Below are 27730 nucleotides of genomic sequence, written 5' to 3'. Positions count from 1 at the left end.
AGGGCTGTGAAGCTATCTACTCAAGCGTTTCAGGACTTAAAGCCCACTTAGCAAACTGTAATAAGGTATGTACTTTTCAAAGATAAATGTAAAAATATACAATTGTCATCATTTGTCTTTCAGTTTGCCATTAACTCTCAACACTTTTATAGTATTTGAAACATCATATTTAAACAAACTATGATGACAAAGGCATAGATTGACTCTTATAAGTAATTTAACTTAATGGATTACCTTGAACAGTACATGGAAATAATAATGTAATCTCACGTAATTATGAGTATTTTATGTGCTTGTTGTGATGGTAATTGATATATTTATTTAGACATACTCATGTAAACGTGTACAGAGATGTATTCTTTCCTTGTATATTCAAAACTTACCAGTGAAAGGGAAGGCAGAATTGTCAGCTTTTTGTACTTACACTTGTACCATAGGAGAAACAGTCTATTTGTGTTCTTCAGGGAGGTGGTGCCGTTGGAAAGTATCGATGCTTGCTGTGCCAGAAAGAGTTCAGCTCGGAAAGTGGAGTAAAATACCACATCATTAAAACTCATTCTCAGGTAGGCTCAATGTATAACAGACAGATCTAAATTTGCTTTCACTTCCTTGACACCATGGTGTCATAGGAAAATATGGACAGAGAGTATTTAAGGATTTAGATAATAAACTGCTTAATAAAAAGTCTCAGTCAGATAATAACGTGAACTTTGTGATGTAATCCCATAGCTGGTTCATAGAAATTCAGCTCACAAGAACTGGATCTAAGATGCTGTGAAACATCTCCATTATGGTTTTGTGAAAAACTGTAAATCTTAAAGAGCAGAGTTTACTATTTGTTCAGGTTTGTTCAGGTTCACTGGGGTAATAATCAGCCATTTTTATATTTTATCTTTATTTTTTTTCTGAGTGTTTTTTTACTTCTTTTCTCAATGCAGAACTGGTTCCGGGCGGCCAACCAGGTAACGCCACACAGCAAGAGGAAAGACCAACATAATGGCTTAAAGAAAGACTTAAAGAACAGCACAACTGGAAAGAGGAGAGGACGAAAGCCCAAAGAGAGATTGCCTGAAATGTCACAGAAGGACTCGGAGAGGTCTCAGTCAAAGACTAGCAATGCAGACTCCCCAGAGAGCACTTCTTCTGCAAACAGAAGCCTCCCAGGCCCACACAGGGAAACAAAGACACCTGTAAAGAAAAGAGGGAAACCCAGAAAGATGCCACCTGAGTGAACTGTGCACGGAAGATGATTTCAAGAAAATCGCAAGCAGTTGCGTTTCACTCTAGATATGAAGGAATACTTTAGAAACCAGACAGTAAAGATAACAAATAAACTACTTTGTTTCGCTATTTAATATTAATTTACCATGTGTTTTTTTAACCTTATATATAAATATATACAGTATATGTGTGTGCTGGTATATACTGGTATATAGTACTTTTTCATTCTGTATTCAGACCTCATTTTAATTCTTAGGCTCTTAACAAAAGGGAGATTTACACCTGTAACCAAAGGTGAAAACCCTTTTATATAAATATTCTTTTTTAAACAAACTACTATTTCAATCAATTTTGAGTAGTGTTATCTCAACATGTACGTAGGGTTATGTTGTGCTTTAAAAAGATCTATAGTATAAGCTATTTAATTAGCATGGTCAGTTAATTTACTGCTCTTGTATTTTTAGGTACTTTAAAGCCAGATTTTGTCCATCGTATTCTTAAAGGCAGAACTTTAAAAGCAAACAAAAAGTCAAAATGTCTTTACTGTGTGTTATTTTTTTGTCTTATAGTGGCAGCTGAACAATAAGAGTAACAAATTCTTATTTCTCTGATGATGGCAGGATGCCTTTCAAAACCGTTCGCTGCAGTGCAATATTTTCTCCTCGTTTGTCTAAGGAAATAGCCAACTACTTCTTTGAGCAAAATTATATTACAAAATCAAGGCAATTTTCCTCCTTGCTAACCAGTCTGATTCACTAGCTTTGCTGTTTGTGACATTTTGTAGCAAGAACAGGGTACTTGGAAAATATGATCAAATGAAAGAACATTTAATTAAATCTGATAATATAACAGAATATTAATGTTTTTTTCCAGCTTCTGCCGAAGTTTATAATTGCACAGTAACTCCTGCTCTCTTAAAGAATACAGAAGCGTTTCAAGCAGATAATAAATAGAACTATTCCCCTCATTCTACCTGGAATTCTTGAATAGGTTATATAACTATATTGAAATAATAGTCTATTGAAATAATAGGAGATTTTATTATACATGATGGAAGGATGATTTTGAAAGAATATATATACTCTTAAAAACATATTGTTCCCCCAAATGCTTAATTTTAAAAGTTTACAATAGTTGTTTCCTCTGATACTGTACATCAAAGGGGCCATGTGCAAATATATGATTAATTTATTGTTAAAATACTAGAATCTGCAGCACAATCAAAAGTATATTTACCATTTGTGAAGCAGAAACTTTTTGCCATACATTATGTCGTATACAGAATGTTGTTCTGCTGTCCTGCTATTTTTTTTTCCAGGGAAAATTTGTGATCTGTCTTAACATAACATCAGTTTAAAAACAAAGGAATACCCCTTTAACTACTAATGAGAAAGACTTTCTAAAATTTCACTCTGAAATAAATGTCCTGTCCTGTGATGAAGGATACAGTTTACTGCTGGTTATACAACTTTGTTGCCTTGCACTTTAAATATCCTTTTTATCTTGCACTTCAATGGTAAATTGTTATCCAGAATCTCAGAAGTGGGTGTATACACCTGTATACAGTACACCTGGTTTATAGAATATTATAGGACTAAGATGTCTAGCTCAGATATTTTAGCCCATAAGTTCCCAGTTTATAACTTATAAGAGTTATGTTATAACAGATTTGAAACTACCATAGTATAAGACAAAATCCTGAAAAAAACAGTTTCTAATATAATGAAACTTGTACCTTGTATATTTTTAGGGAAAAAAAAACTTGAAGTTAAAAAATGAAATAAGTTTTTAAAAAATCCATTGCTATGACACATATCATCCTTCTGTGTTTTTAAAATGATCACTTGTCCATCTATTTGATTTTAAAATAGGAATAAAACCAAAATAATGAAGATACCATGTGTTACATTAATTTCCTTCCCGATCACATTCCAGAATCATGGTCTCAAGTTGTTTTACATTCTCATTTAGAAATATCACATATTTAGCATTTTAAGTATTTAAGATGTTACTGAACAAGGTCTACTTATAAGGACCTCAAATTGATTATTATAGGTGTCCTCACAACTTTTCTACCTAGTTTAAACCTTAATAGTTGTATAGCACTTTGATAGGGCCAGAATCAATCAATCAAAATCAGTCACTATTGTCATTTTTTAAATTACAGGCATGCTGTATGCAGTAATTAATTAAATGGCTCATAATTATCAAATAGCCAGACGCATATCATCACAGATATGTGCTTCCTTAGACTCAGCATGGCTTTATTTGATAGACAGCTTCAGTGTCTCCTGCTCAGTGAAATGGAGAAGTATGAATGAGCAGGCCATCCATGATCATTTCTAATTGTAAAATGAATGTGTTTAATTACTGAAGTCTATTGCATATAATACCTGATCTAAACACAGTGGTATGAAGACCACCTTTTCACTGTGGGAGGTTTTCAACAGGATGGAAAAAAAGTATAAGGAATGGTTCATCATAAATTGAAAACATTTACTCATTTGGCCAGCAATTCAGCCTTGGACACCGAAGCATTAAATGCAATTTTTTGGAGAAGGGTATGAAATACCTTATCCACTTGTAAACCAGGCAGATGCTACCTAATACCGTACTGTCATGCTTTATTATCCTAGATTAAAATCCTGTTACTGATTTCATCCATGATAACACATTGGGCTTCAGAGGTATTTCAATTTCTACTATAATCTCTCAACATTCTGTACTTACCTGTACTGTATGTGTTTTAGTTATTCCATTTGCTCTGGTTTGTTAAGTGGGGCCCAGTGCTGAAATCAGGCTATCAGGAACTGTGAGATACTGTTTACAGCGTGCTTAGTGATGCATTGTATAGACTTGATTTCCAATGGCTCAGGGGGGTATCTTCACTTGTGCAATTTTCGGGATTTTTAAAAATGTTCCCTGTTTTTACTTTCTGTTGAAATGCATCCTTTTCTGCGACTTTAAAAGTCCTATACATACAGTAACATACTTGTAGCATTTGTTACAAGATAGGCATTTAAGCTCCACTTATAAAGTGTGTGCACGTGGCTTAAAAGTACTTTTTATAGCCAGTTAAAATCAATGTAATACAACTGTATATGGGTATCTAGAAATGTTTTCCCCTTTTCTAGGATTTTGCTTATGGTCTTAAATATTTCAATGTGATCATTATCACTGTGCTAACAAAATATTTAATCTTAGCATCTGTGACCTGTCTTCCTAGACTACCTGACACACATATGCACCATCTTTGAATGCAGTACAGAACGTACAATTAGACCTCAAGATGCATTAAAAGAGTTTGCAACTAGAGTAATAAACATTAAAATCAGCTTTCAAGAATGTTCTGGCTTAATTCATTTTAATAACTAGCATTACACATATAATGATGCTGGTTTTATTACTCCTTGACTTCATTTGTTTTTGTGTTGTAACGTTTTTCTACAACTTAAATGTACACTTCTTTTTAGAAGACTTAAACTTTCGTAGGAAAGGATATTCTGGTTTTGTCCTTTCATTGTATCTCAAAAGTGCACTATCCCCGTTAGATATTTTTTACAGAGATATTCAAATCCCCATTGACCACGACATTGTGACTAGATTTTAGGGTCAGTGGGGAACTATGGCGTGCTCTCATTGCTACATTTACAGTTTATTCACTTTAGTTTTACCTGAAGAGTTGAAATTCTCACGAAGTGCAACTCGGAATTCTGGTAGGCGGTTTTTTCCAAGCAGATCTGTAGAGCATCTGGGACTGAGAAGTTAGAGAAGAGGAAAGCAAAACATCTCCAGTATATCTTTTTTAGAAACTGTGAAGGAACTATTTTCCTTTTATCTATCCAGAGAGTAGCAAGTTTACAGTAATAAACTAAGGAATTGTTAAAGCTTATTTTGTTTCTCTGTTGCAGTTATTCTTATCTGAAGCCTATTAAAAGGGGTGTACTGCACTATTGCTTAATCAGAACTGTTAAATTTTACAAATTGTTGTATTAATTGTGCATTACTCTTCATCTAATTAATAAAACTGTTGTTGAATAAATCTTTGATTATTATCTATATCTTTGCATTTTACCTATATACTGTAGCACATGTGAAGCAAACACAAAACAAATTTATCATAGCATTCGCTGTGTGAAATTCTGAATGTATTTATAATAATTCGCATGCACTGATAAACTAAGTTACGTTCTTAATGTTTAAGTACTCGGCAATCCAAGGTTTACAAGCGGTATGCAACTAACGGCTGACGTAATGGTGCCTCCAACTTCATAGTTCTATTTCTTTAGTTGGCACGATGAAAAAAAAACCGGAAGGGTAGTTTCTAGTTTTAAAAACCTACCCTTATATGAACTTATCTTCACCAAACCAAAAAAAAAAAATAGACCGGAATAATAGGCCCATGTGAATTGTGGGACTTGTAGACCATTCCTGCTGTTGGCAACACATACGATATGGTGCAACTAGTTAGCCGAACTACATTTTCCAGCGTGCAAACTGAGCAGCTTCCCACTACAGCTGATTGTCAAAAGAAGAATAACAATGTCTACCGCGTACAGAAAGGCAGGGGTCTCAGATATGGAAAGCGTGAACAAGGGATCCTCGCTGTCGGACAGGTAAAGTGGGTGGTTTGTGCGTTTTCTGTTTCGTCTGAACGTGTGCCCTAAGCGGCATGTGGATTTGATTAGCCTTCGCTTGTTTAACGCAAAAGCAACGCCGATTTCAATGACCTGACGCGGTTTGTCATCATGGTTACCACGAAGCACAGAGACCCGAAACACATGGTGTCGCTTTCGAACACAGGAAGTCATTTTATAGCGCGATATACTGTCTTTTACGGACTAAATGAATGGATTAATAGATGAATAGATTAAACCGATCTTGGCCACCTACTTAGTATTTGAATGTTAACTTAAACCTCACCTTCCCTTTGGACCTTGAACCGTAGGGTTTTCACAGTTTACAACTAGAACATTCTCTGACAGTTTTAGAAATGAGGTAATTCTTTTTTTCATATTCGTGTTCCGAATGGCACATTTACTTCACCACGGCATCACTAAAAGGTTGCAAAAACGCTGGTCGATCTAGCATGTCATTTTAAGGAACAACCTGTTAATGTTTCAATGGGAGGCGTTCTAAATTTAGCTTCATAAATCAATACTTGGTTTTTTTTTGTTCAAAACAACTATCCTAAATTATTTTCTATTGCTGTAGAAGCGTGGTTTTAGCTAAAAAAAAAACTCGACATTAAAAGAGTTAAGAGAACTACTAAATGTATTTGCCTTTTTTTTTTAGTTCCGTATAGTGTCGTTTGGTTACGTATTATTCCAATTAGTATCATCATCAGCAATGGTAGTAATTGTAAATCTTGTGTCATGTCTGAAGGAAACTCGGTAAATTTATTATAAAAGTTATAAACCCTTATAATGGTTAAGCTATAAAATATTTAAAGCACAATAAAATGGAGCGAATTGAGAAGTTTTATTAGAGTGCATGAGTCAGTTCATGGTAAAGCTGAATAAATGCATACTGACTGGATTAGGGGAAAACCCAGACTTGAGACAATGAGAGTAAATTACTTATAATAAATTAGGACAAAACCAACTAAGTGCTGTATAAAATATAAAGGGAAAAAGCTCTATTGTCCTTTTTTAATCACAGTTTGGATGCATTTGTATTTTAGCGAGAGTGAAACAGTCAGATTGTTGTCCAGATATAAATTGTTAAATATACAGCATGACCTGACAGCCTATGACAAACTACCACAAGTGCAACCTAATCCAAGCATGTTTCCTTATTTCTATGGGAACCACAAGAGGGAGTTGCGAACTAGAATTTATATACTTCATGGGCTTCTTTGGGCTTTAGGAGAAATCTGACCTTAACAGATTAATAAACTATATAATACATAAAGCAAAAAACAAAAAATACACAACTGTTGTATCTATTTTAGAGATTATTATTGTACAATACAAAAACAAACCTCACTTTGAGGAAGGGCCTCAGGACAGAGGTTTAATTTATGTACACAGTTGTATTCATTTTTTTAAGAAAAAACACAATTTTAAGATAAACTAATAAGTTGAACATTAAAGGTTACATTTATCTGGGTCTTGGAGATATATCAGGATGCACTGGTTGATATGACATTTCTAAAGAATAAGAAAGTCACTGACACTACCTACTGTATATAGGTGCAGTTGGGATTGCAAGATTGAAAGAGACTGCTGAACTGAATGACCTTAACTCCATCAGTACAATAGGGAACCTAGCATGTTGTCTGTTACTAAAAGCCCTGAAAACTACCTTTTGTGTGTAGAGGTCAGACAATAAGGAAAATAGGAGGGGCTTGTCATATTTGTTTGGATGGAGAAATGGAACTGGAGGCACAATTCCTTGTGTAATTATCAGGTCCAACAGGTATTTGTTTAGTAACTAAGAGAAACTGCCAGTATGAAAATATCCTTTCGGTGCCGAAAGGGCTGTTCACCACACACAGTTCAGCCTGCACGTCACCTGTTGCTTAATAAGTGTCTTTTAAAAGCAGGAGCTGGAAAACAGGAGCTTGACAAGGTATAGGAACAGTGCTGTTGCACACTGGCCTTGGGGAAAATAGCAGTCAGCTGGGGAGGGGTTGGGTTTCAGCAATTTGTTTATGCATATCACCCAAGAACGGAGCAAAAAAAGCCAGGCGTGAATTTGAAGAGGCAGCAGGCTTTCAAGTGCCATCTCCTTGTCAGGCACACAGGACACATTGCAAAGTCCGAGACTTGGATAAAACATCTGCGCCGCTGGTGCCTTTTCACTTTCTGTTTTAGCGGAGAGAGAGGAGAAACAGGAGAGAAGAAGAACAGCACCCCCACTCCTGAATTGTCCCTGCAGGAACACTTGCCCCCTCTGGTGAAAAATTGCGATACTAAATGTCAGAGACAGATGACAGGCCTGCTCCAAAACAGGCCTGTTGAAGAGAGGGGAGGGTGGATGAATGGTGGAGTGGGATGGGGTGAAGGGGGGGCAGGTCTCTTACGAACCTGCTGCTATTAATAACATGTAACGAACATAATCTGTAGGATAAGTTATCCGCTTATGTTTGTTGGTAGAGTTGAGATCGAAAAGCCATTGCAGTTTCATTTCTAATGTTCTTATCCAGCCCCACAGCAGTGAAAGAAGTGAAGAGAAAGCCAAACAAATGTTAAACGTATAGTTTTGCTTTTCCCCCACTATGTCACTCCAGTACCTTGCCCTAGGGAAGAAAACGTGACTAAGACTGAGTGCACATTCTTATTATATGCCAATTTGCAGTGACTATAAAGCACTTATATCAAGTGACAATAATTCTGTTTGTCGTGTTAAATATGAATACTCTCCCATCGTGCTCCGGTGCCAGAATATCTGGCTGTTGGGCTCTCAGGTCCGATGGCAGGTAAGCTTGTTTTTTTTTACTTCCTTCATGTTTGGTTGCTCATTATTTACTGTATCGTACAGTATGTATATATTGTTTTCGAAAATTTTGTGTAGTATCTATAGTGAGATGTTTTTTTTTAAAGATCATCTCCAATATATCTGCCGACTATATTTTTTTTAATTAGAGGGAAGCCTTGATTTGTAGAAGGGAACATCAGTATAAATAACCCTGGCAGATGACAGTGAAAGAGGAATTTTGTAGTTGCTATTGAAGACTGTCCGGGTTAGTGACCAGTAAAAACAGGAATGTCCAGCTGGGAGAGATGTAAGAAATAAAATGATGGAAGAATGGAACTTGGAAAAACAATCTCCCTGTTTTACATTTGAAGCTGTTGCTCCATTTCACAATTTAAAAAGCTACTTATTAGAAAAGAAATCAGAATGCAGTTACCTGATCATGGATGGACCAGAGTGGATCATGGTTTCAGTATTAAAACATACAGTTTTAAATCAGAGCCAAAGTTTTGGCTTAAAAAACTGTTGAAAGATTTAGAAATCAAAATATAGTCAATGGAGTTCTGAATTTGTGATAGAGACCACCTAAAGCTTTTAAGTAATACTGTTTCTGTTTTGACAGTTATAGTTATATACAGTAGTGCAACTATACATGTTTGATTGTTGGCTGCTCTTTAATGAAGTTTCTGCCTGAAAAGCAAGCAAAGCTGAAAATGCTGCCACTTTTTTGGAATAGCAGTATTCATATATAGCAAATTAGGTGAATGAAAAATTGGATTTTTAAAGGTGAACTTTTTCTCTTACAGAATTACAGAACGTAATCTGACTGCACTGCTGTTACTTCACTAATTATTATAGATATAATCTCAAAACAAATTAGGGTCTACCATATTAATTATATTATTTTCAAATTCTTCTTACAAAGTTGTAAGCAAGACCTACTATTTTTTCTTCTAACTTTACCGAGACAAAAAACATTTCCCTTGGATACGTACGTGGTTATTGCTGTATGTTGAAAAAGTGTTTTCTTGTTTACAGTCACCAGGTGTCTCATTTTCCTAGTAGCAAGAGAATTTGCTCAGACTAAGACTTTCAACACATGAATGCAACTCTTATGCAGATTGATACAGGCAGGGGGAGATTTCCATAGGAAGCCTAATTTTGACCCTTCTGAAATCATTACAGAAACAGAACAAATAGACTGCTTTTACTTGTTCACTTTTTAGCCTTTTATTTTGATATTATTTGGTATGTAAGAAGCAGCTTTTTACTTAACACATAATATTTCTTTGTGCTTTATAATATACTGTGCATTAGTAATTATCGTGATTAACACAGTACCACATTGTGTGGTGACTAATATGATAGTGGCTACTTTAGTAGAATACTTTTCTAGGTATTTTCCACTTAGTATCTTCATAGAATTACACTGTTGTGACCCAAATTATTATATAATTTCTTTTTATTTTATTATTATATATTCTTTTATTTTTTGTAGCCTATACAGGGTTAAAATGTTTTAATCATCTGATGTCCCTGTAAACTACATTTTTACTTATACTACAGTATTTTACTTAAAAAAATAAAAATCTTTTTACAATTGAAAGGTTAATTGCTCCTTATGTATTACTAAAAATGACTCCTTTTTCCCCTCATTTGCAGTTAGAATACCTCTTTAACAAATGGACTCAATTTCTCATCCCCAAACCTTTTTAACTTGAACCTAATTTATGTCTGTCCCTTTTCACGGTGTGCTTTTGTTTTTATGTCCTTGTTAAACAGGAGATTTTTTTTCAGGAAAATGTTGTGATTGTTTAATAATTATGGTTTATTTCACTTCTAAGGGGTGGTGCATTGAAGGAAATACAGTGCTAATACATCTCAAATTAATTACACAAATTTAAAATGATAAATTTAGGTAGTTGTGCGGCTCAGTGCTTGAATTTCGCATTCAGTTGATTTGTCTGTTTGGTATGGTATTTTTGGCCTGCCTTAGTTTCAGCATTGATCATCAGCATTATTATATTATCACATATGTTCTGAGTGTAGTAAATTTCTAAGTAGTAATAAAAACTTAAATTGTACAAGAAAGGAGTATATAAAAGTAGTCTTTGGAGAGGCATTGTAAGGTTGAATATAAATGACCTGCATTTTAATCTACTTAGCAGTGAGTAATAAAGAGATTTGTATTAATGGGTGTTAACGTATAGAGGATGATTTAATACTGTGTGGTATTTCAGATATAACCACAAAAAACAGTGCTCCTTGTCCCGGAATTTGTTCAGGCTGAGTTCTTGAGTAATTAAGACAGATCTCTTAACTGAACAGGATATTGAATTTTTATTCCATCTCTCCGTTCAGGTCACAATTTCAAAAAGAATCTTCTTTAGGTGTACTGTTTCCCAGAAATAATTCAGGAGAGCTCTGTTTTCAGTTTGTTCCTTTCCGGTAGCTCTCTAAACTTCTTCTCAACTAAAGATGTATAGATACTGTTGGGAATGACAAAGAGCAGTCACATCTGAGCATTCGTAACACTGAAATTCCACCTTGAAATAATAAAACAAGTTGAAGTGAATTCTGATGTAAATGTTATTTACTGACATTTACATTCTGTCACTGGTTAAGACCAGACACTGTTTTTTAAAACCGGATAGATTAAGCTTAGTTTCAGAAGAAAAAAATCAAATGGAATGAAAGCAGATGAAGCTGATGTATTCCATAATCAGGCCTGGGAAACCTGTTAAATGACTTAGACCAAACCCAATACAGAACTTTGTATAGAACTCAAGCCTGTTTTTTTTAGTTAGTGCCCTTACTGGTTAAACAGTTTAGGTGGCCTTCCATAGTAATAATTAAATTACATTTTATATTCACACTGAGGTGTATTGGAAAATATAAAATAAACTGGTTTGCTGTACTATAGTGTTTGATGCATTTTATGTTCATTTTGTGTTGTTGTGACTGATAAATGAGTAATACATACTGTAATTTATTTTCCTTGGATTGGGGTGAAATATTGCACAAATCGACAATGATTATTATATGGAAATGCAACCAACTTTGTGTCTGATTTGGGTAATTTTGAGTCTTGTTATTTTGACAGAAGATTTGTCTGATCACTGATTTTTTTAATCTGAAGAAGACCTCATAGTCGAAATGTACTAGTTTTCTAATAAAACATGAAAAGAGCAACAGATGCGCTATAATGCTGATACTCTAAAATAAATCTGAGTTTTACCACTGCTACTTCAGCTATGGAAGAGAACTTGACAGAAAAACGTCTTTTTCTGATTTATTGTCTTCATTCCAGCGGCAGCAGTGAAGATTCTCTAGACAGACTACTCCCTCCTGTGAACACAACTCTTTCTCCGCGGAAGAGAACCACAAGCCAGTGCAAGTCTGAGCCACCTTTACTCAGAACAAGCAAAAGGACTATTTATACCGCAGGGAGGCCACCTTGGTATAACGAACATGGTACACAGTCAAAAGAAGCTTTTGTAATCGGTAAGTGTCACCTGCTCCACAACAGATACTACTGTTATGACTTCCTCTTCAGTATGAATGTTCCCATTTGTACAACTCGGGCAGAAAGGTCAACATCATAGTATAATGAACCGTTAGAAAATGAAAAGGACATACAGTGTTATCTGGCATTCAGCATTGACCCTTTTATTTTTCAAAATGTATTTAAAAATGTTTGTCATTAGCCCTTAATAAGCTGATAACAAACCCAATAGATAAACATCCCCTCCCAGGAACAATATTGGTTCACCTGATTTCCTCTTGACTCTTGTCTTGCTTTGCCATGATGGTGGGCATATAACTTTCACCTTAGATAATAAGTGACTGATTTACAAAGAGCTTTCTTCCAAAGGCTTTCCCATTTCCTATTCAAATGATCTATTTCACATTTTTCAGCCAGCTGTTGTGAGTGTGGTTATTGGGAATATGCCATCACCGCCTCTTGAGGTTTTCCCAGGGTTTAGTATTTTTACAAATACAGTTTATTTTATAATTTATTTTATGATTTGCTTTCTTGGAAAGATGTTCTGTTCTCAAACATTTCCCGAATGTGCACAGGACTGTGTGGTGGCAGTGCCTCTGGGAAAACAACAGTGGCCAGGAAGATCATCGAAGCTTTGGATGTGCCCTGGGTCGTCCTTCTTTCTATGGATTCTTTTTATAAGGTGAGGGTTGAAGCACATGTACCGTACCGACAGCACCGGACTGAGAAAAGTCTGCAGTCAGCGCTCTCTGATCTTATTCTACACTATTAACAACCTTATCTGGGCTAAGATTGTGAGACCCACGAATGTGACGTTTTTTGCCTACTGGTGTTTGTTGAAAGTTCCAGGAGGGACTCCATTTATTAAATAGCACACGTGATCACTGATGTGTACCATCAGAACTCAAAGGATTTAGGGATTTGTGAGTTGTGAGTGGCCTCGAAAAAAATGGTGTTTGTATTCAACCTGCTTTCAGATCTCCAGGCCAGTCAGGACAATGCTTAATAGAAAGACACTTAATCTGGTATGTTGATGTTCATTTATAGCCTCTGTGATGCAAAGCTGGAAAGCAGAGAGAGCATGTTAATGGGATTGAATAGGAATGCTCTGTAAGGGAACAAGTGGCAGTCCAGATCCAGATTTCGGATTATTGAGAGAGAAACACTTCTCATCCCCCTTCTGCACACAGAAAATCATTTAAATTTCTTTCTTGACCATGTCAAAGTAATTAGTATTGTAAAATCAATTTTTTGCCGGGAAGCCCTAGGTGTAGGTGTATTAACTTGTAAAAGCTACTGTGAACTAAATCCTTTGTACTAATAGCATGTCACCCCTTTAAACAAATGCTTTCAGGTTGTGTAATCCTTCTCAGTAAAGCCAGGGACCAGGGTGCTGTGTGAGTAAGTCATGAAAGCGATCCTAGTTCACAATAACACCTCCCCCTTTCAGACACTTTCTGTATCTCAAATTAGCCAGTATCTCACTGGCCCCATCTGGTGCACTGGTACTGATATTGCACTATTATATATCAAATTTGTTTCATTTGTAATGTTTTGAGTTATTGTTTGAGTAAAGAAATGGATGCCTCTCATTTTACTCCCTTTTGTGGGAAATACATAATGACAAGAACTTCATAGGAAGGTTAAAGGTATGAAAAGTATAGATAGATATAGTGTGTATAGTTTATTGGTGAAAAGAAAGTTTCACTATCAGTCAAACATTTGGAATACTTGGTGAAGGCTGATGGTCTTTAAAACGTGAAGATTAAAAACTAAACTATTTCAATGTCAGTTGTCAATGAGTTACAGTATGTAAACGCTGCTCCATGCAGATCAAGTTTAAGATTAAAAAGTAGTGCTTAAATAACCTGTTCTAAAATTCTAAAAACCTTTTTATCAAATATTGTATTGTTTCTTTCTGGTGTTCTTCTAATTGATAAAGAAGAAAGCCTTAGTTAGATATAAGTCTCAGAAACAAATATCTGGTTGTAAAAACTAATTATATATATTTGGAACCACCACTTGGCTTGCTTTTGTTAACTGATTAAAGTCAGGTAATTTAAAAACAGTTTTTTTTACTGCTTGGTGTTTTTTGTGTTAAATAAAAAATTAAGTGAAGGTGTTAAACTCTGTGGCATAGCTGAATCTAATCAATGATTAGAGTTTCCTGCAGCTCTTTTGGTCTTGCAGCCTACGAGTTCCTCATCTTCAGCCTGGTTAGCAAAACGAAGAAATGTGAACAAAGACGTGTTTATATGCTGAATGGATGAGGACTTTAACCTTAAAATAAAATTGCAAAACCGGATGTAGTAGGAGTATTGTAAAGCAACGTCTTCACCTTCTCCTCTGTCTTGTCTATCTTTACATTGTTTTTTTTCATGTCATAAAAATGACGGTAGTGTCTGACATTTATTCCTTGATTTCTGTTTTCAGCATGACACACAGCAGGTCTGTATAGCACTATGATGGCCGTTCCTTTCTTTTTAAGGCATATAATTTAACAGGCACCTGTTCAGTGTTGACAAAAGTCATGAAAACAGTGTAATCTGAGGCCTACCCGTTTCCAAGGAGGGCTGATCTAAATTCTGGCACACCTGCTTAATGGGACCAGCCTGGACTGCTGGAAGAGGCGTATTCCATTCACAGGGCAGTGACTTGTGTGCATATTCCCCTCAGGTTCTCTCTCCAGAAGAGCAGCAGCTGGCTGCCAGTAACGACTACAATTTCGACCACCCAGATGCTTTTGACTTCTCCTTGCTGGTGTACACGCTGAGGAAACTGAAACAGGGCAAGAGTGTGAAGATCCCTGTATATGACTTCACCACACATGGCAGGCAGAAGGAATGGGTAAGGACATGAGCACACCCAGTTAACCTCTGACCTGGAACTAAACCTACAACCTGAGGCCCTTGGTATTTAAAGGCTCATGCTTTGGTGGAGTATGTAAACCAAAGCTATGTCTTTTAATTGAACTAGAAACAAATCTTTCAGTCACCTGTACTAGCAAGGGCTACACCTGAACCAAAAGGCAGATTTCCATTTGGCAGTATCTCATTAATAGAAAAGACTAGGTAATTGCACACCAGCACATTTGAGCATTTAAGGCTAATCTTGTTAAGGATTTTTAAGAGAGTACATTTCTGTATATTCTGATGTGAAGCTCTGATTTCTGTCAGAATCCATATTCTTCTAAGCTGTTGTCTGGATAATTGCTTATTTACAAAATATTAAGATTTAATGTAATATAATATAATATTAAATATATAATATAATGGCCTATTAGCTGGAGATGTAAATTAATTATCTGTGACATTTAAACACTCACAAAGTTTGTTTTTTTCCAGAAAACTGTTTATGGGGCCAGTGTTATTATTTTTGAGGGCATTATGTCTTTTGCAGACAAAGAACTGTTAAAGGTAAGTATTCATTATTTTGTGTCTCATTTTCTCCAGTTTCCTTAAATATCCCCCCTCTGCCTCTTTGCAGGGGTACTATTAACAATATTTGAACTTTTTAACTAACAAGTATGAGTAGAAAGTGATTCTATTAGTGTGTAATTATATCGTGATATTATATCGGGGCATTTTCTCAGTCATCAGTTTTGGTTTGGTTTGTAAAGAGTTATGTAAGTGCGAAGGAATGGGTTTGTCCATTTTTCTAGAGCGTTGTAACGTTTTTCCATCACGCTTCAAGCCGGATGCAAAGTACCAATTGGCAACACGTAACCTTACACTATTTTCTGTTTGTTTCAGCTTTTAGACATGAAGATCTTTGTTGATACAGATTCTGATATCCGTCTGGTGCGTCGCCTACGCAGAGACATAACTGAGCGTGGGCGTGACATTGAGGGCGTCATCAAACAGTACAACAAGTTTGTGAAGCCTGCCTTTGAGCAGTACATTGAACCCACTATGCGTCTGGCTGATATAGTCGTCCCAAGGGGTACAAACTGATTCACATTTCAAAGTTGTTCTTTCCACCAACTTTTTAAAAGGATCTGTTTTTCACATGTAGGTCTTCCATTTCCTCATCAATAAAGCACGCTTAAATTCTTTGGATTGTTGTTGTTTCAAAATCTGGACCATTCAGAAAAGGCCTTTTCTAAGTAAAGAAACACAGTCCATGTTTGTATTAACTGCAGTGTAATGCACTTTCATTTTGAGCTTGAGATGATGCAAAAATATTTCATTTTGTTTGCTGGACTTGAGTCATTTTCTAATTGATCATATTATTTTTTAGTCATTTTTCGTGTTAACCTGAGTGACAAACCTACTGTGTTCAAATGCAAATGTGTGGAGGACGTTGTGTTGTTTTTATTTTTGTCTTTTTGTTTAAAAATTAAAATTTACTGTAACTCTTCCAGGTGGAGGGAACATGGTAGCTATTGATCTCATAGTTCAGCACGTTCACAGTCAGCTTGAGGAGGTAAGTGTGTGTGCTTTAATACCTAAAAAGGTGCCAGGAAATACCATACAGATTCCATAGCTCTGATTTATATGGAAAGACATATAAAATATTGCTGCTTTTGGTATGCCAAGCAGTGCTTAATATTTTATTACATTGAACAGTAGTATTTCAATATAGATGTAGATTTCTGTACAGGCCTTTGGGGGATATTTGTAATATGAAAAGCACACTATAAAATTAATTTCATTATTACAGAAACAGCTGTGCTGTATTCTGGAAGTTTCTGTGCAAGAAGTCAATTGTTTTATAACTGACAATGAAATCTTATTTGTAGAGTTTAAATAGTTCAGGTATGCCTCATTTCTTTAATAGGCATTTCTTTAAAATGAACTCTTTCCAAGAACAAGTGAAAATCTAGCTCTGCTGGCATCAGTATTATTTCCTTTTAAAACGATTTTTAGAAAGGCACAGCTATGTTTAATTCATTTCAGAGTTTTCATGTGTTGGTATCAATGTATTTCCAGTCACCTAAAATATTTGCTTCATGTTGTCTATTATGTGTGTTGTAACTTGCAAGAGCCTATTTTAATCAAATAACATGACATTTGGCAAACCGTAACTTGTTTTCTACATGTGGAGAATGAAGGGTTGTTACTTACTCAGTTATAATTTGGCAGCACAATGAAAATCGAACCGTAAGAACTTGTGGTCTGTAACTGGGTTTAAATCTGTCACGTGGAAGATGGCTGATGTTGTGAAAGACTGCCCCTTTCTATTAATGCATTGTCTGAAACTAATAAATGCAGTATCCTGTGATATCAATATATTGCATAGATGTTACAGTTATACCCCTTAAATGTGTAGTTTTTAAAATGTTCATAAATTATTTATCCTAATCAGTTTGAAAGTGGTCCTTCAATTATTACTCCACTCTTTTGTTCTTCTTAGTTTACATAAGGTAATGTAAACTCCATATAGATTCCCATGTTATAATTTCATTGAAGAATAGTTTCAGTGACAGTTGTTCACTCCATACATGAATTCCTATTAGGTATTTGATAATTCCATCATTTTTAATTTCAAACTAGTGTGACATAATACATTACTACTTAAAGAGTATGCACTGTGTTAAGGAATATAAAATGAAAATGATAGATTTAGAAATGTCAGTACTAATAGTAGTACTTATAAAAGGGATACTGGTTTTTTTATTGGTTTCTGCTGTTGTTCAAATTGTGTACTGTTTTGGGCCATTTAACACTTTGTGATGCAATCAGGGGGTCCAAGGCTGTTTTCATTTTTGGAAAATAAGCATATTGATTATGTGAAAGCAAATACAAATATCGTCCTTTAAAACAAACAAAGAACAATACAACTGATTAGACTGTCTTTTTCAAACGCTATACTGTCTGACCATTTAGACCTACTGTAGTTCATTTATTTTCACTGAAAGCTGTTTGGTCACCCCTGCTCTTGGTATTGCAAAATATACATTTTGCTATGTGTCAACATTATCAAATACCATTCTAATTCAACATTTACAGGTTTTTATTTCAATTGATGCACTTGACTAAACAATATCTAAGGCTAAGCAAGCTTTGTTTGGCACCACCTAGTGGAAGTAATCTTTTTAAAGTACAGATTGCTTTTTAGTAATGTTGACAGAGACCATCGTATGATTTTTTATGTATTTGGTGGTCATTTTCTGGAGTGAAATTTCAGATGTGACGTCTGTCAAAGAACCTGTCTTTTAATAAGATTGATTATTATGTTGGCTCTTAGCAAAATGAAAACATGCTCTAATCAGTAATTGCACGGTGTTTGTTATTACTAATAAATAGGAAAAGAAGTTCATTTTCTAATCTTTTTCCTTTGTGATTATGATATTGGCATTGCATTACATGGACTGCATTCTCACTGTAACCTGCACAGCGTGAGCTCAGCGTCAGGTAGAGTAACACACTGTTTCATTTATTCAAGACCAAGGCATGTTCTTATCTGAATAAACTGCTGCACTTAAATGATACAGGCTCTCTGTGTCTGGAGTCAAACCTAAAAGTTTGAATTTGATCATTGATTTTAGAACTTAAGCCATATTAACATGTTACTCCTGTACAGCAATACTGTAGATAGGATGATAGGATGTTTTACATTAAATATCTGGCATTTTTCCATGCAATAACCTACATACTATACTTATCCATTCTTATGTAATGTGTATTTGTAATCTTTTCATAAAAACTAGTGAAAAATAAATTTATAATTGGAAATGCTAGGTGGTCAATTTGTCAGCTGGGAATCACCTGACGAAGATTAACTGCTGCATTAATAAAAACTGTGAACTAAGTGCAGGAGTTTGAATGATTAAGAATGTCTTAGATTATGTCTGAGAAAAAAATAATCTTTTCCTCTAGCTTTCTGTGTCTAAAAATATTACCTTCTGTTCTTTGACGCTGGCTTGACCCTCAGTCTTCTCCTTCTATGTAGCAGTTGTTGAATTTTGTGTCTTACTAGCTATAAAGTTTCCAGCATGTAAGATGTGTTTTCACGATAGACGGGGGCACTGTTCAATTTTCCATTAGCTGGTTGGCCGCAATAGAGTACAGAAAGGAAACCCACTACTTGCTTTAGACACAGGAAGTATCAAGGCCTAAAGCTTCAGCTAAACATTACATTAACAGTGAGTGACAATCTGAATACACGCTAAGCACTCTTGAAAAGAAAGGCTTTACAGCTGAATATTTCAATCAGAGTGGAAACAGACTTTTTTAGAAAAAGAATGTGTAAGTAGCTAAATGCATAATTGCAGATTAAATTGTTTAAAAATGTTATAAATTGGAAGACACGCATGACTTTATCTAAATTGTGTTTCTTAAAATAATAAAATATAGCAGTGTTCTGTTTTTCTGTGAAAGTGTTCTACCAAGGGTGCACAGTGTATGTGTTGTCACACACTTTGATAACCTGATAACTTTAATACTCATACATTTGATGTTTTGTTTGTATGTTTTTTTTGTTTTCTTTTCTTGTGGTTATTCTGTGATTCCTTCCACCCTTCTGCTCTGAATAAACCACCCTTATCCAAAGAGGAAACTGCGCTGGGATATGTGAGAAGAATTTGTATTTGAGTTTTCAGTGTCTTGTCAAACCTTGAGAGATGAAAAGTCTCTGCTGTGTGTGAGAATGTGGCTCAGGGTAGAATATTACAACTCAGATTGCACAGCTCCATTCCTTCAAGTCCCAGTCGCGGGCCCAATTCACATGAGAGCAGAAAATCCAGCACACTTTTACAGCAACTTTCATAACATTGATCTATAGTGGTCATACATCACAAAACGTTTTTTTTTTTTTTAATTCTGCACAGCAGCATTAGGAATCCAAATAAACAATGTATCTGGTGTAATGGATATTGAAAAGATCGTACAAAGTTTTGAAAGGATTAGAGCTGTGCACACCTGAATTCAGTATCGTTTGACTTATTTTGCATTTGAAATAACAGAAATTTTGACTTGTTTTTACTCTTTGGAAGGACCTTGCATTTTGTGTTGGGGGGGGAAAAAGGCAGTGTAATTTTGCACCTTCATTGTAACTGCTGCTTTACTGTTTGTCATACATCCATGATTTGTCCTTCTGTCTTCCCCGCTTTGAGCAAATCAGTCGATATTCCTTCACAATAATCATTTCACATTCTTTTCCTCACCTCAATGATTTTTTGCACACAGTTTTGCTTAATGAAGCTCACTTTTTACACATTGGTGCTAAACAATGTGCCACCCCCAACACGCACACCACTTCTCTTCCACTTAAATAAGATCTATAATATTATCATTTCATTTTTCTGTAGTAAGAGAAATTGTCATCTTCTCAGTAGCTTGTCTATTGTATGTGTTTATTTGTGCTGATACACACACAGCTTGTACTGTATGTACTGTAAATGAGTTAATGTTACAACAATTTGGGTTTCATATGTGGCACTACAATTATGGCATTGCAATTATATTTTTAATTTATAATAGTCATTAGAATGAATAGTGCATTTCCACATCAGTCACACTTTTACAGTATGTGCACTTTGTATATTGTGTGATTAGAACTCTGAAATAACGCTTCTTGCAGTGTGTCTTGTGACCTCAGTTTTTCAACTAACAGTTTTATTCTTGCTGTTGTTATTTCTGCATTTTATTCCTGGGAGTGTAAATCTATTTTCTTTTTGAAAATTTTTATTTTAGCTTCTTTCACTTACTGGGTGAAGATGCAAAAATGCATTTCCATAACTTTTTTTTAGTACATAACTATTTTTGTTTAATTTTATATTTACATCCTTTATTTCTATATATATTTATTTGTATTTTAGTCTGCTAGCACATGCATTCTGTAATTTCAGATGAGTATTGGTAATTGTATTTCATGCAGTGTTCATTGGTTTGATTTTCTGAGCCTTCTATGGTTATGTGTTAGTAAGAGTGTTCGGTGACTTGACTGAGCCCGGATTGTACTGTGGTGTTACAGGGCAGCGCTGGCTTCGGCACACCAGTCTCAGCCTCTGCCAGAGACCCTCAGCGTTCTGGAGAGCACTCCACAGGTCAAAGGCATGCACACCATCATCAGGTGAGACCACCAAGCCTGTCTCAGCCCTGCTGCACTTTCCCAGGGCAGACAGTGGAAAATCTCAAAAGAAACCTATCGCAAAGCAATCTGTGACCTTTTACATATGATAGTGTAGACTGAAAATAACTGCAAGGTCTTTTATCTCCAGGCCCACAGCCATGTGTAAAGCCTATATGTACTGTATACCAACGTAAATTATGTTCATAAGAGAAGGCATCCCTAAGTGCTTTGCTTTAGAAACATTCATGACAAATATAATAAAAATGATCACCGTATTACACTTAGAAAGACTAACATCTTTTGCATTATTTATGAATGCACAAAGTGATTGACTAACAGTTGCCTTTCCCAGAAGTGATTGCTGGGTGCCTTACAGAATGTTATATGTCATTCTCCGCAAGTGGACAGCAGCATGAGATTTGGCCTACTTCCGAAATGAGGGCATGCATAGCTTCTTGGTTTGGACCCAAAAAAAAAACAGTATCTGCAAATGTAGCTCAAGAAAATGAATGTTTTTTGCTCACTGAAAATTATAGATTGCTTTTTAATATTTAGACATTTCAAGCTACACATTTACTGTAGCATTGAGAAATCCATCGTACTGCATGGCCTTGCTATAATAAGGAGGTCATAATAAAAAAGGTGATGTAATTATATATTTCTTTTTTAAAAATATTACTAAATGTTTTTTAAAAGAACTGGCAATAACTATCTTTATTTTAACCATCGCCTTGGCTAGTTTCCCCTGAATCACCACAAGCTCATCTCTATGTGTGTTTTTTCTTAGAAATAAGGAGACCAGTCGGGATGAGTTCATCTTTTACTCAAAGAGGCTGATGAGGCTGCTCATTGAGCATGCTCTCTCCCTCCTGCCATTTCAGGTGGGTGTTGCTTCTTTTAATTCAAGCCCACCTCCTGTGTTTCCAAGCACCTAGTTATACATTTACTGTATACATTACTGTATAGCAAATTCCATGATCTTTAGATGACCTGGCTTCACTGTGTGATATTTAAAAAATAGTTTCTAATACAGAAGCACCAAATGAAAAAAGTAAAATAATTACAAAATAAAATACAATTACAGATTTAATATCAGTGGTAAGGTCAAAACTTGTTTTGGAAAAGTGAGGTTTCTGTTTTGGTTTAAATTCAGAGTATGATTTTCATAACCCCGTGTAGGCTTGCACAGTTCAGACGCCCCAAGGGCAGGATTATGACGGAAGAACTTTTCATGGCATAAGAGTGAGTACAGAATCCCGCTTTCTCCTCAGTGTTTCACTGGACTCATTCTGCTCCCTTGTGTAATCAAACAGACAGCTCTGGATGTGAGAAAACGCCCAAAGAGATCATATTATCCCTCTAACCGTATTGCGATCTCACACACACTGTCTGCTCAGTTTGGGAAGAACAGTTTTGTTACATGTATAATTCTAAGGATTTTTCTTAACATTGCTCATGAAACAATGCTGTTTTTAAAGACATTTCAAAATATTGTCTTCACTAATCTATAAACCATGTCAAAATGCATGAATGAATCCTTATTCAAAGATGTCTGGTGGTAATACCTTTAGATATTTGCATTTCTACCTTTTACAAAATAGTAGATATTTAATAAAGTCACCAAGCAGTGTTTGAATCTTACTGGCGTTTTTTTTAAGAACCAGCTAAATGGGTACCTGAATGGGTATTAAGGAGCAAGATAAAAGGGCGCTAATGCTATCATCAGTGTTCAGTATTGCATGCATGACAGTTTGTGGGTTGCTGACTGTAAAACCAGGGCGTTGTGTCTAGATCACAGGGGTCTCGATCCTCCGTGCGGGGGAGACAATGGAGCCCGCCCTCAGAGCTGTGTGTAAAGATGTGCGAATTGGGAAGATCCTCATTCAGACCAACCAGGACACAGGAGAACCAGAGGTGTGCCTCTCAAAATGTAGCCAAAATTGAATTGGGAATAACCTTCAGGACAATGGCAGGTTTATTTAAAAAAATACGCATATACACAAATCTGCATGTTATATGTCATTAACTATTAAAATCATTCCCTTATACAAAATATTGTTTATGCTATTCACTATAACTTTATAAATTTTAGACAAAGATTTATATTTTTAGCAATAAAAATATCAAATACATGAAACTCTTGGTAAGACACTAAGAACATATTATAGAAATTATTTTAAGTTTCGGAAAATTCTGATGTATTTTCTTATTGGTGTAGTGTAGCAGGTGCAGTTCTTCAGCTCACTCAGTTCCTAAATCTCACTATTTTCTCAGTTGCACTACCTTAGGCTTCCAAAGGATATCAGTGAGGACCATGTGATTCTGATGGACTGCACCGTTTCTACAGGAGCAGCTGCTATGATGGCAGTACGAGTCTTGCTGGTGAGTATATATCAAGGGAAAAATAAGGAATGAAGAGGAATTGCTGTCTAAGCAGTTGGTCAAGCAAGTGGTCAGAATCTTCTCACAGACGAACTTCAGTCTCTCTCAGGTTGGCTGTACTGTTGTCTTGTATGTGCAGGACCATGATGTTCAGGAGGATAAGATCTTCCTGGTGTCCCTGCTGATGGCTGAGATGGGAGTTCATTCAGTGGCCTACGCCTTCCCTCAGGTCAAGATTATCACCACCGCTGTTGACAAGAAAGTCAATGACCTCTTTCACATCATCCCAGGGATAGGTTAGTATTGTATATGAAAATTCCTAAAAAAGTCTTAATATCATGTGGTTTGTACATCATTGAAGATCACAGTGGATACGAGGGCAGTGCATTTTAAACTGAGAAGCAGAGGCATTTCTGTAATTGAAGGGTTGTGGATGTCTGGAATTAATCAGTTATTAGGAACCAGACAAGCTAGATTGTCTTACAGGCCATCAGACGTTTGTTGCCATTCTTGTTCTTTTTATCTATATCCATGTTAAAATTCATATCTTGCCTGTTCTTCAGGTAACTTCGGTGACCGGTATTTTGGAACAGATGCCCCTCCTGATTGGAGCGACGATGATCTGGATGAACCAAGTTACTGACAGCAGGCTTTCCAGCTCCAAAATTCAACTGTTTGCAGATTGAGGCAGCTTCATGCAGTCAACTTGCTCTGACGCTTATAGCAAGGTGTGGGACCAGAGCTCTCCTTTGAAATTAAGAGGCTCATGGGTGTTTTTAATGATCCATGCAACGCTTTGAAAAGCTATAAAATGACAGAGTAAAGACTATAAATATGTATATTTAACAGATTTTTATATTTTATTTTGGATTTAGAAAATAATGTTATAACTCTTCATAAATATGAAGAATTATTATATATGAGTATATTTTTATTGAAAAAACATCACTGGCTGGATACGTAATTTTTTTTTATTTTTAAGAACAATATCGCCCTTTGTATAGCTGTTTAAAGTTCAAACCTAGTGCGTAACAAGATATAGAAATGGAATGTTACCTGCAGAAGAAGTAAAAGGTTGCTCAGAACCTTCCCCTACATACAGTACCTTTATGATGATAAACAGGACGTAAAAGATATTTTGAGTTGTATTCAACAACACAAATTATTTTATTTATATGAATGAGGGTGAAGAAATTTTCTTCACCCTCAAGAATATTTCTTAAATGCTACCTTAAGGTGTACGTTTCTTTTCGCATTGAACACAAAGTGTTGCCAGGACCACTGCATCGGAAAACTGTGTGGGCGGCACAGTTTTTAACCATTTTTTTCCCCTCCTTGGCTAAAACAATAGTGACCAAACCACTATCTTGCAGAAGCTGCAGAGAGAATCATTTGCAGGACATAGTTTTGCAGAAAGCCTTAAATACACAGTGGCAGTCAAGTCGATATACAGTATATATATTTATATCCCCTTGTTTTTCCTTTCTCTTTGTGGCATAAATAGAACTAGAGAACATCAGATTAAGGTAATGTATGTCAATGAAGGTGAAGCCTGCCTGACTATATGTGTTACCATAGCCGTGCACAATAAACACCTGAATATAAATTGGCAATCAAATGAACAAGCGAAGTGAGAAGCTCCGTACTGAAAGCACTGTTTATGGAATAGTTTTACAACATCTGCACTCTTCAGGGTAAATGACTTGTATCCGATTTTCTCATTTTAATTACCACAATAGTGTTTACACTTTTATTTGTTTTGTTTCAACTTGACACCGTAGGGACTGATGTTTTCTACCTCGATATGTTCAGCACTCCTTGTTCATTGTATACGTTGTATTACTACAAATACAAAGTGTTTTAAATACAATAATTTGTTCAAATGAGCTGTACAAACCGGCTTAGCATTTTTAAAACTGTACAGATTATGAAGCAGTGCAGTGATTATATTATTAGTAGAACAAAGGTTTTTATGGAGAATCATAAATGTTTGAGAGGACTGTATTAATGAATCTGTATTTCTTTTTTTAATGGTCCTTTTTGCTGTGTTCCATTTCAGCATACTGGAAGAACTGTTTAAAGTTAGGTATTCATTGCTGGGCATTGTAACTTTTAAATGAGAGAAATATATTTGAAATCTTTAGCATACACTTAGTACATGTGATAACTGTGGCCTACGCTGGCGATTCAGTTTGAACAACATTGCTTACCTTGATCGTACAGTAAATGTGTGTGAGATTTGTACTTCACACAGTATATGCTGTGTTTTAGAACAGTTTGCAAAGTTATGTGCAACTCACTGTTGTGTGCTAATTTACAAATATACATTGAACAAAGTGTAGGATTTTTTTTCAACACTTAAAGATGTAGAGGAGTTCTTTTGAAACATATTGCATGATGAGATATTTTCATTGTTGTTTTATAAGTTTACTGATATTCGGTTTTCAGCTAGTTTGATGGGTTGAATTTGATAAAAACTCCAGGCATAGCCAGAATCATTGAATACATTCATTATTCATTTAATGATGTGGCAGGCAGAATGTATAAATCTGAATTTAATTTAGATCACAAATCTTTATGGTTGAATGAAAAAAGTGTAACAAGCAATATAAAATGGGATTAACTCTAACTCAAAATGTATTGAACAACTCCTATTTATGTACTTAGTAGTAGTAAATTATATTTATACAAGTGTTTGGTGATATCTGTTGTGAAGTTCTGTGAGTCAAGTATTGAATTTATTTGCCCTAATTTGATATGTCTAAGGCTTTTCTCCTGTTTTCTCATAGGTTTGATTTTTTAAAATATATTTAAAACTTTAGTCTGAAATGCTATAAAACCTAAATCTGATAAACCCACCAGATACAGTAGAAGGACCTAAAAGCACTATTTTTTTTTCATTGGAATTGCTATAACTTTCAGGTTAGTCTTAGTGTGCACTGAGTGTGGAGTTTTATTGTTTTCTTCAAAACAATTCTAAATGCTGCTCTTTTATTTATCATTGCAGAAAAAGTACAGAAGCACAGTTTTTTTTAGTTGCCAGCAAGTTTTTAAAAAAATGTTGTTTTGAACATATAAATACGTCATCTATGTAGAACTTCAATTATAATTTAGCTGTTTGTTTTTGAGCTACATTTTGCATGAAATTTTAAATTGAAGTGAAATAATACTACATAAGCTAATTTGCTACATTTTGGATTATTTAAAAATATATTTACAAATGTTTTTTTTTTATTTTAATAAAACTTATCACATGGCCCAATAACGATTTTCCCCATGCAGAGGTTTAAAGTTTCTTAATGCACAAGGGAAAAGTAAAATACATTTAAAAACGTTTTTTTTTTCAAGGAAATATGATATGGCTTTGAACTGGCTTTTTTGTGTCACCTGAACTGTTTTTTCTTTAAAATTTCTGTTGTATTTTTTATCGGAACTGTGATTATCATCACTGAAATGTTTTCGTATTGTTTGGATGAAGTTAAGACCATCATGGCTACATTTCAGTGACAATACCATAGTGCTGGGCTTAAACTCACCTCTATTGAATGAGCATACTGTAAGTCAGGTAAATAAGTTTTATTTGTTATAATGTCTATATTAATAGCTGTGAGTGCTTTTCAGAATTGTTTTTTCAGTAGAAACATGCAATGAATCGTTTGTTGCTTTTTCCACATATATTGCACTTTTAGAACAGCTCCATAAGTAGGTCATAGCCCAGTACTGTGTCAAATGATGCAAGATGCTAAAACCCAAAATAAAGATAATATAGTCTGTAATGAATTGTGATATTTTAATCCTTCTTATTTCTTTAAAAAATATTTTCCACTAGCAAGTTTCATTTTGAACAATACCAGACTTCGTATTTCCTGTGATATAGACGTGACACTGTTACAGTTGAGAATCATTAAGTCAAGCTCATCCAAAAAAAAAACATCACGGTCACTAGCGTGAATGTTTTGTGGGGTGCAGGAGACAAGGGTATTTCTTTCATCTGTGAAATATTAATGCACAAACAAGAAACAAAATTTAAGCTCCAGTGCATGCATTAATGATGATCCAGAAGGAAAGCTCTTAATACTGTCCTTAAAATGAAACTGGTTTCCTTTTTAAACGTTTTCCATTTTTCCATTTTAAAAGTATACAGAATATTGCATTTGTAGATGCCCTGGAAAAAAGACAATGGTAAAA

At 35.2% G+C, this 27730-nt stretch overlaps 2 protein-coding genes across 9 annotated transcripts in view; both read left to right on the top strand.

Annotated features, from left to right (window-relative positions):
* znf512b (zinc finger protein 512B) overlaps positions 1-5248 on the top strand; it is a 29707-nt gene extending 24459 nt beyond the window's left edge. For all 5 annotated transcript variants that reach the window (XM_015364837.2, XM_015364834.2, XM_015364836.2 and 2 more), the window contains 3 exons: positions 3-65; positions 465-563; positions 939-5248. In XM_015364837.2, coding sequence (XP_015220323.1) covers positions 3-65; positions 465-563; positions 939-1232 — 456 coding nt within the window. In that variant the 3' untranslated portion in view covers positions 1233-5248. The remainder of the gene's footprint in view (positions 1-2; positions 66-464; positions 564-938) is intronic.
* A 478-nt stretch (positions 5249-5726) lies between these two features.
* Positions 5727-27318, top strand: LOC102685888 (uridine-cytidine kinase-like 1). Of its 4 annotated transcripts, none has more exons than XM_015364838.2 (15): positions 5727-5837; positions 11951-12144; positions 12721-12827; positions 14822-14992; positions 15490-15561; positions 15898-16087; positions 16509-16570; positions 19640-19659; positions 21062-21160; positions 21948-22041; positions 22340-22402; positions 22952-23074; positions 23435-23542; positions 23682-23838; positions 24106-27318. In XM_015364838.2, exons 1-15 carry the CDS (start codon positions 5764-5766, stop codon positions 24183-24185), a joined length of 1614 nt encoding a protein of 537 aa, XP_015220324.1. In that variant the 5' UTR covers positions 5727-5763; the 3' UTR covers positions 24186-27318. The 4 variants fall into 4 exon arrangements, with proteins under 4 accessions (XP_015220324.1, XP_015220325.1, XP_015220326.1 ...); XM_015364839.2 differs by lacking the exon at positions 19640-19659 and adding an exon at positions 18485-18501; XM_015364840.2 differs by lacking the exon at positions 5727-5837 and adding an exon at positions 7647-8644.
* Positions 27319-27730: the final 412 nt, after the last annotated feature.

The sequence above is a fragment of the Lepisosteus oculatus genome, chromosome 16 (genome assembly GCF_040954835.1).
Source record: "Lepisosteus oculatus isolate fLepOcu1 chromosome 16, fLepOcu1.hap2, whole genome shotgun sequence".
Taxonomy (NCBI): domain Eukaryota; kingdom Metazoa; phylum Chordata; class Actinopteri; order Semionotiformes; family Lepisosteidae; genus Lepisosteus; species Lepisosteus oculatus.
Note: the sequence above shows the minus strand (reverse complement) of the source record. Positions and strands in the feature narration are given on the sequence as shown.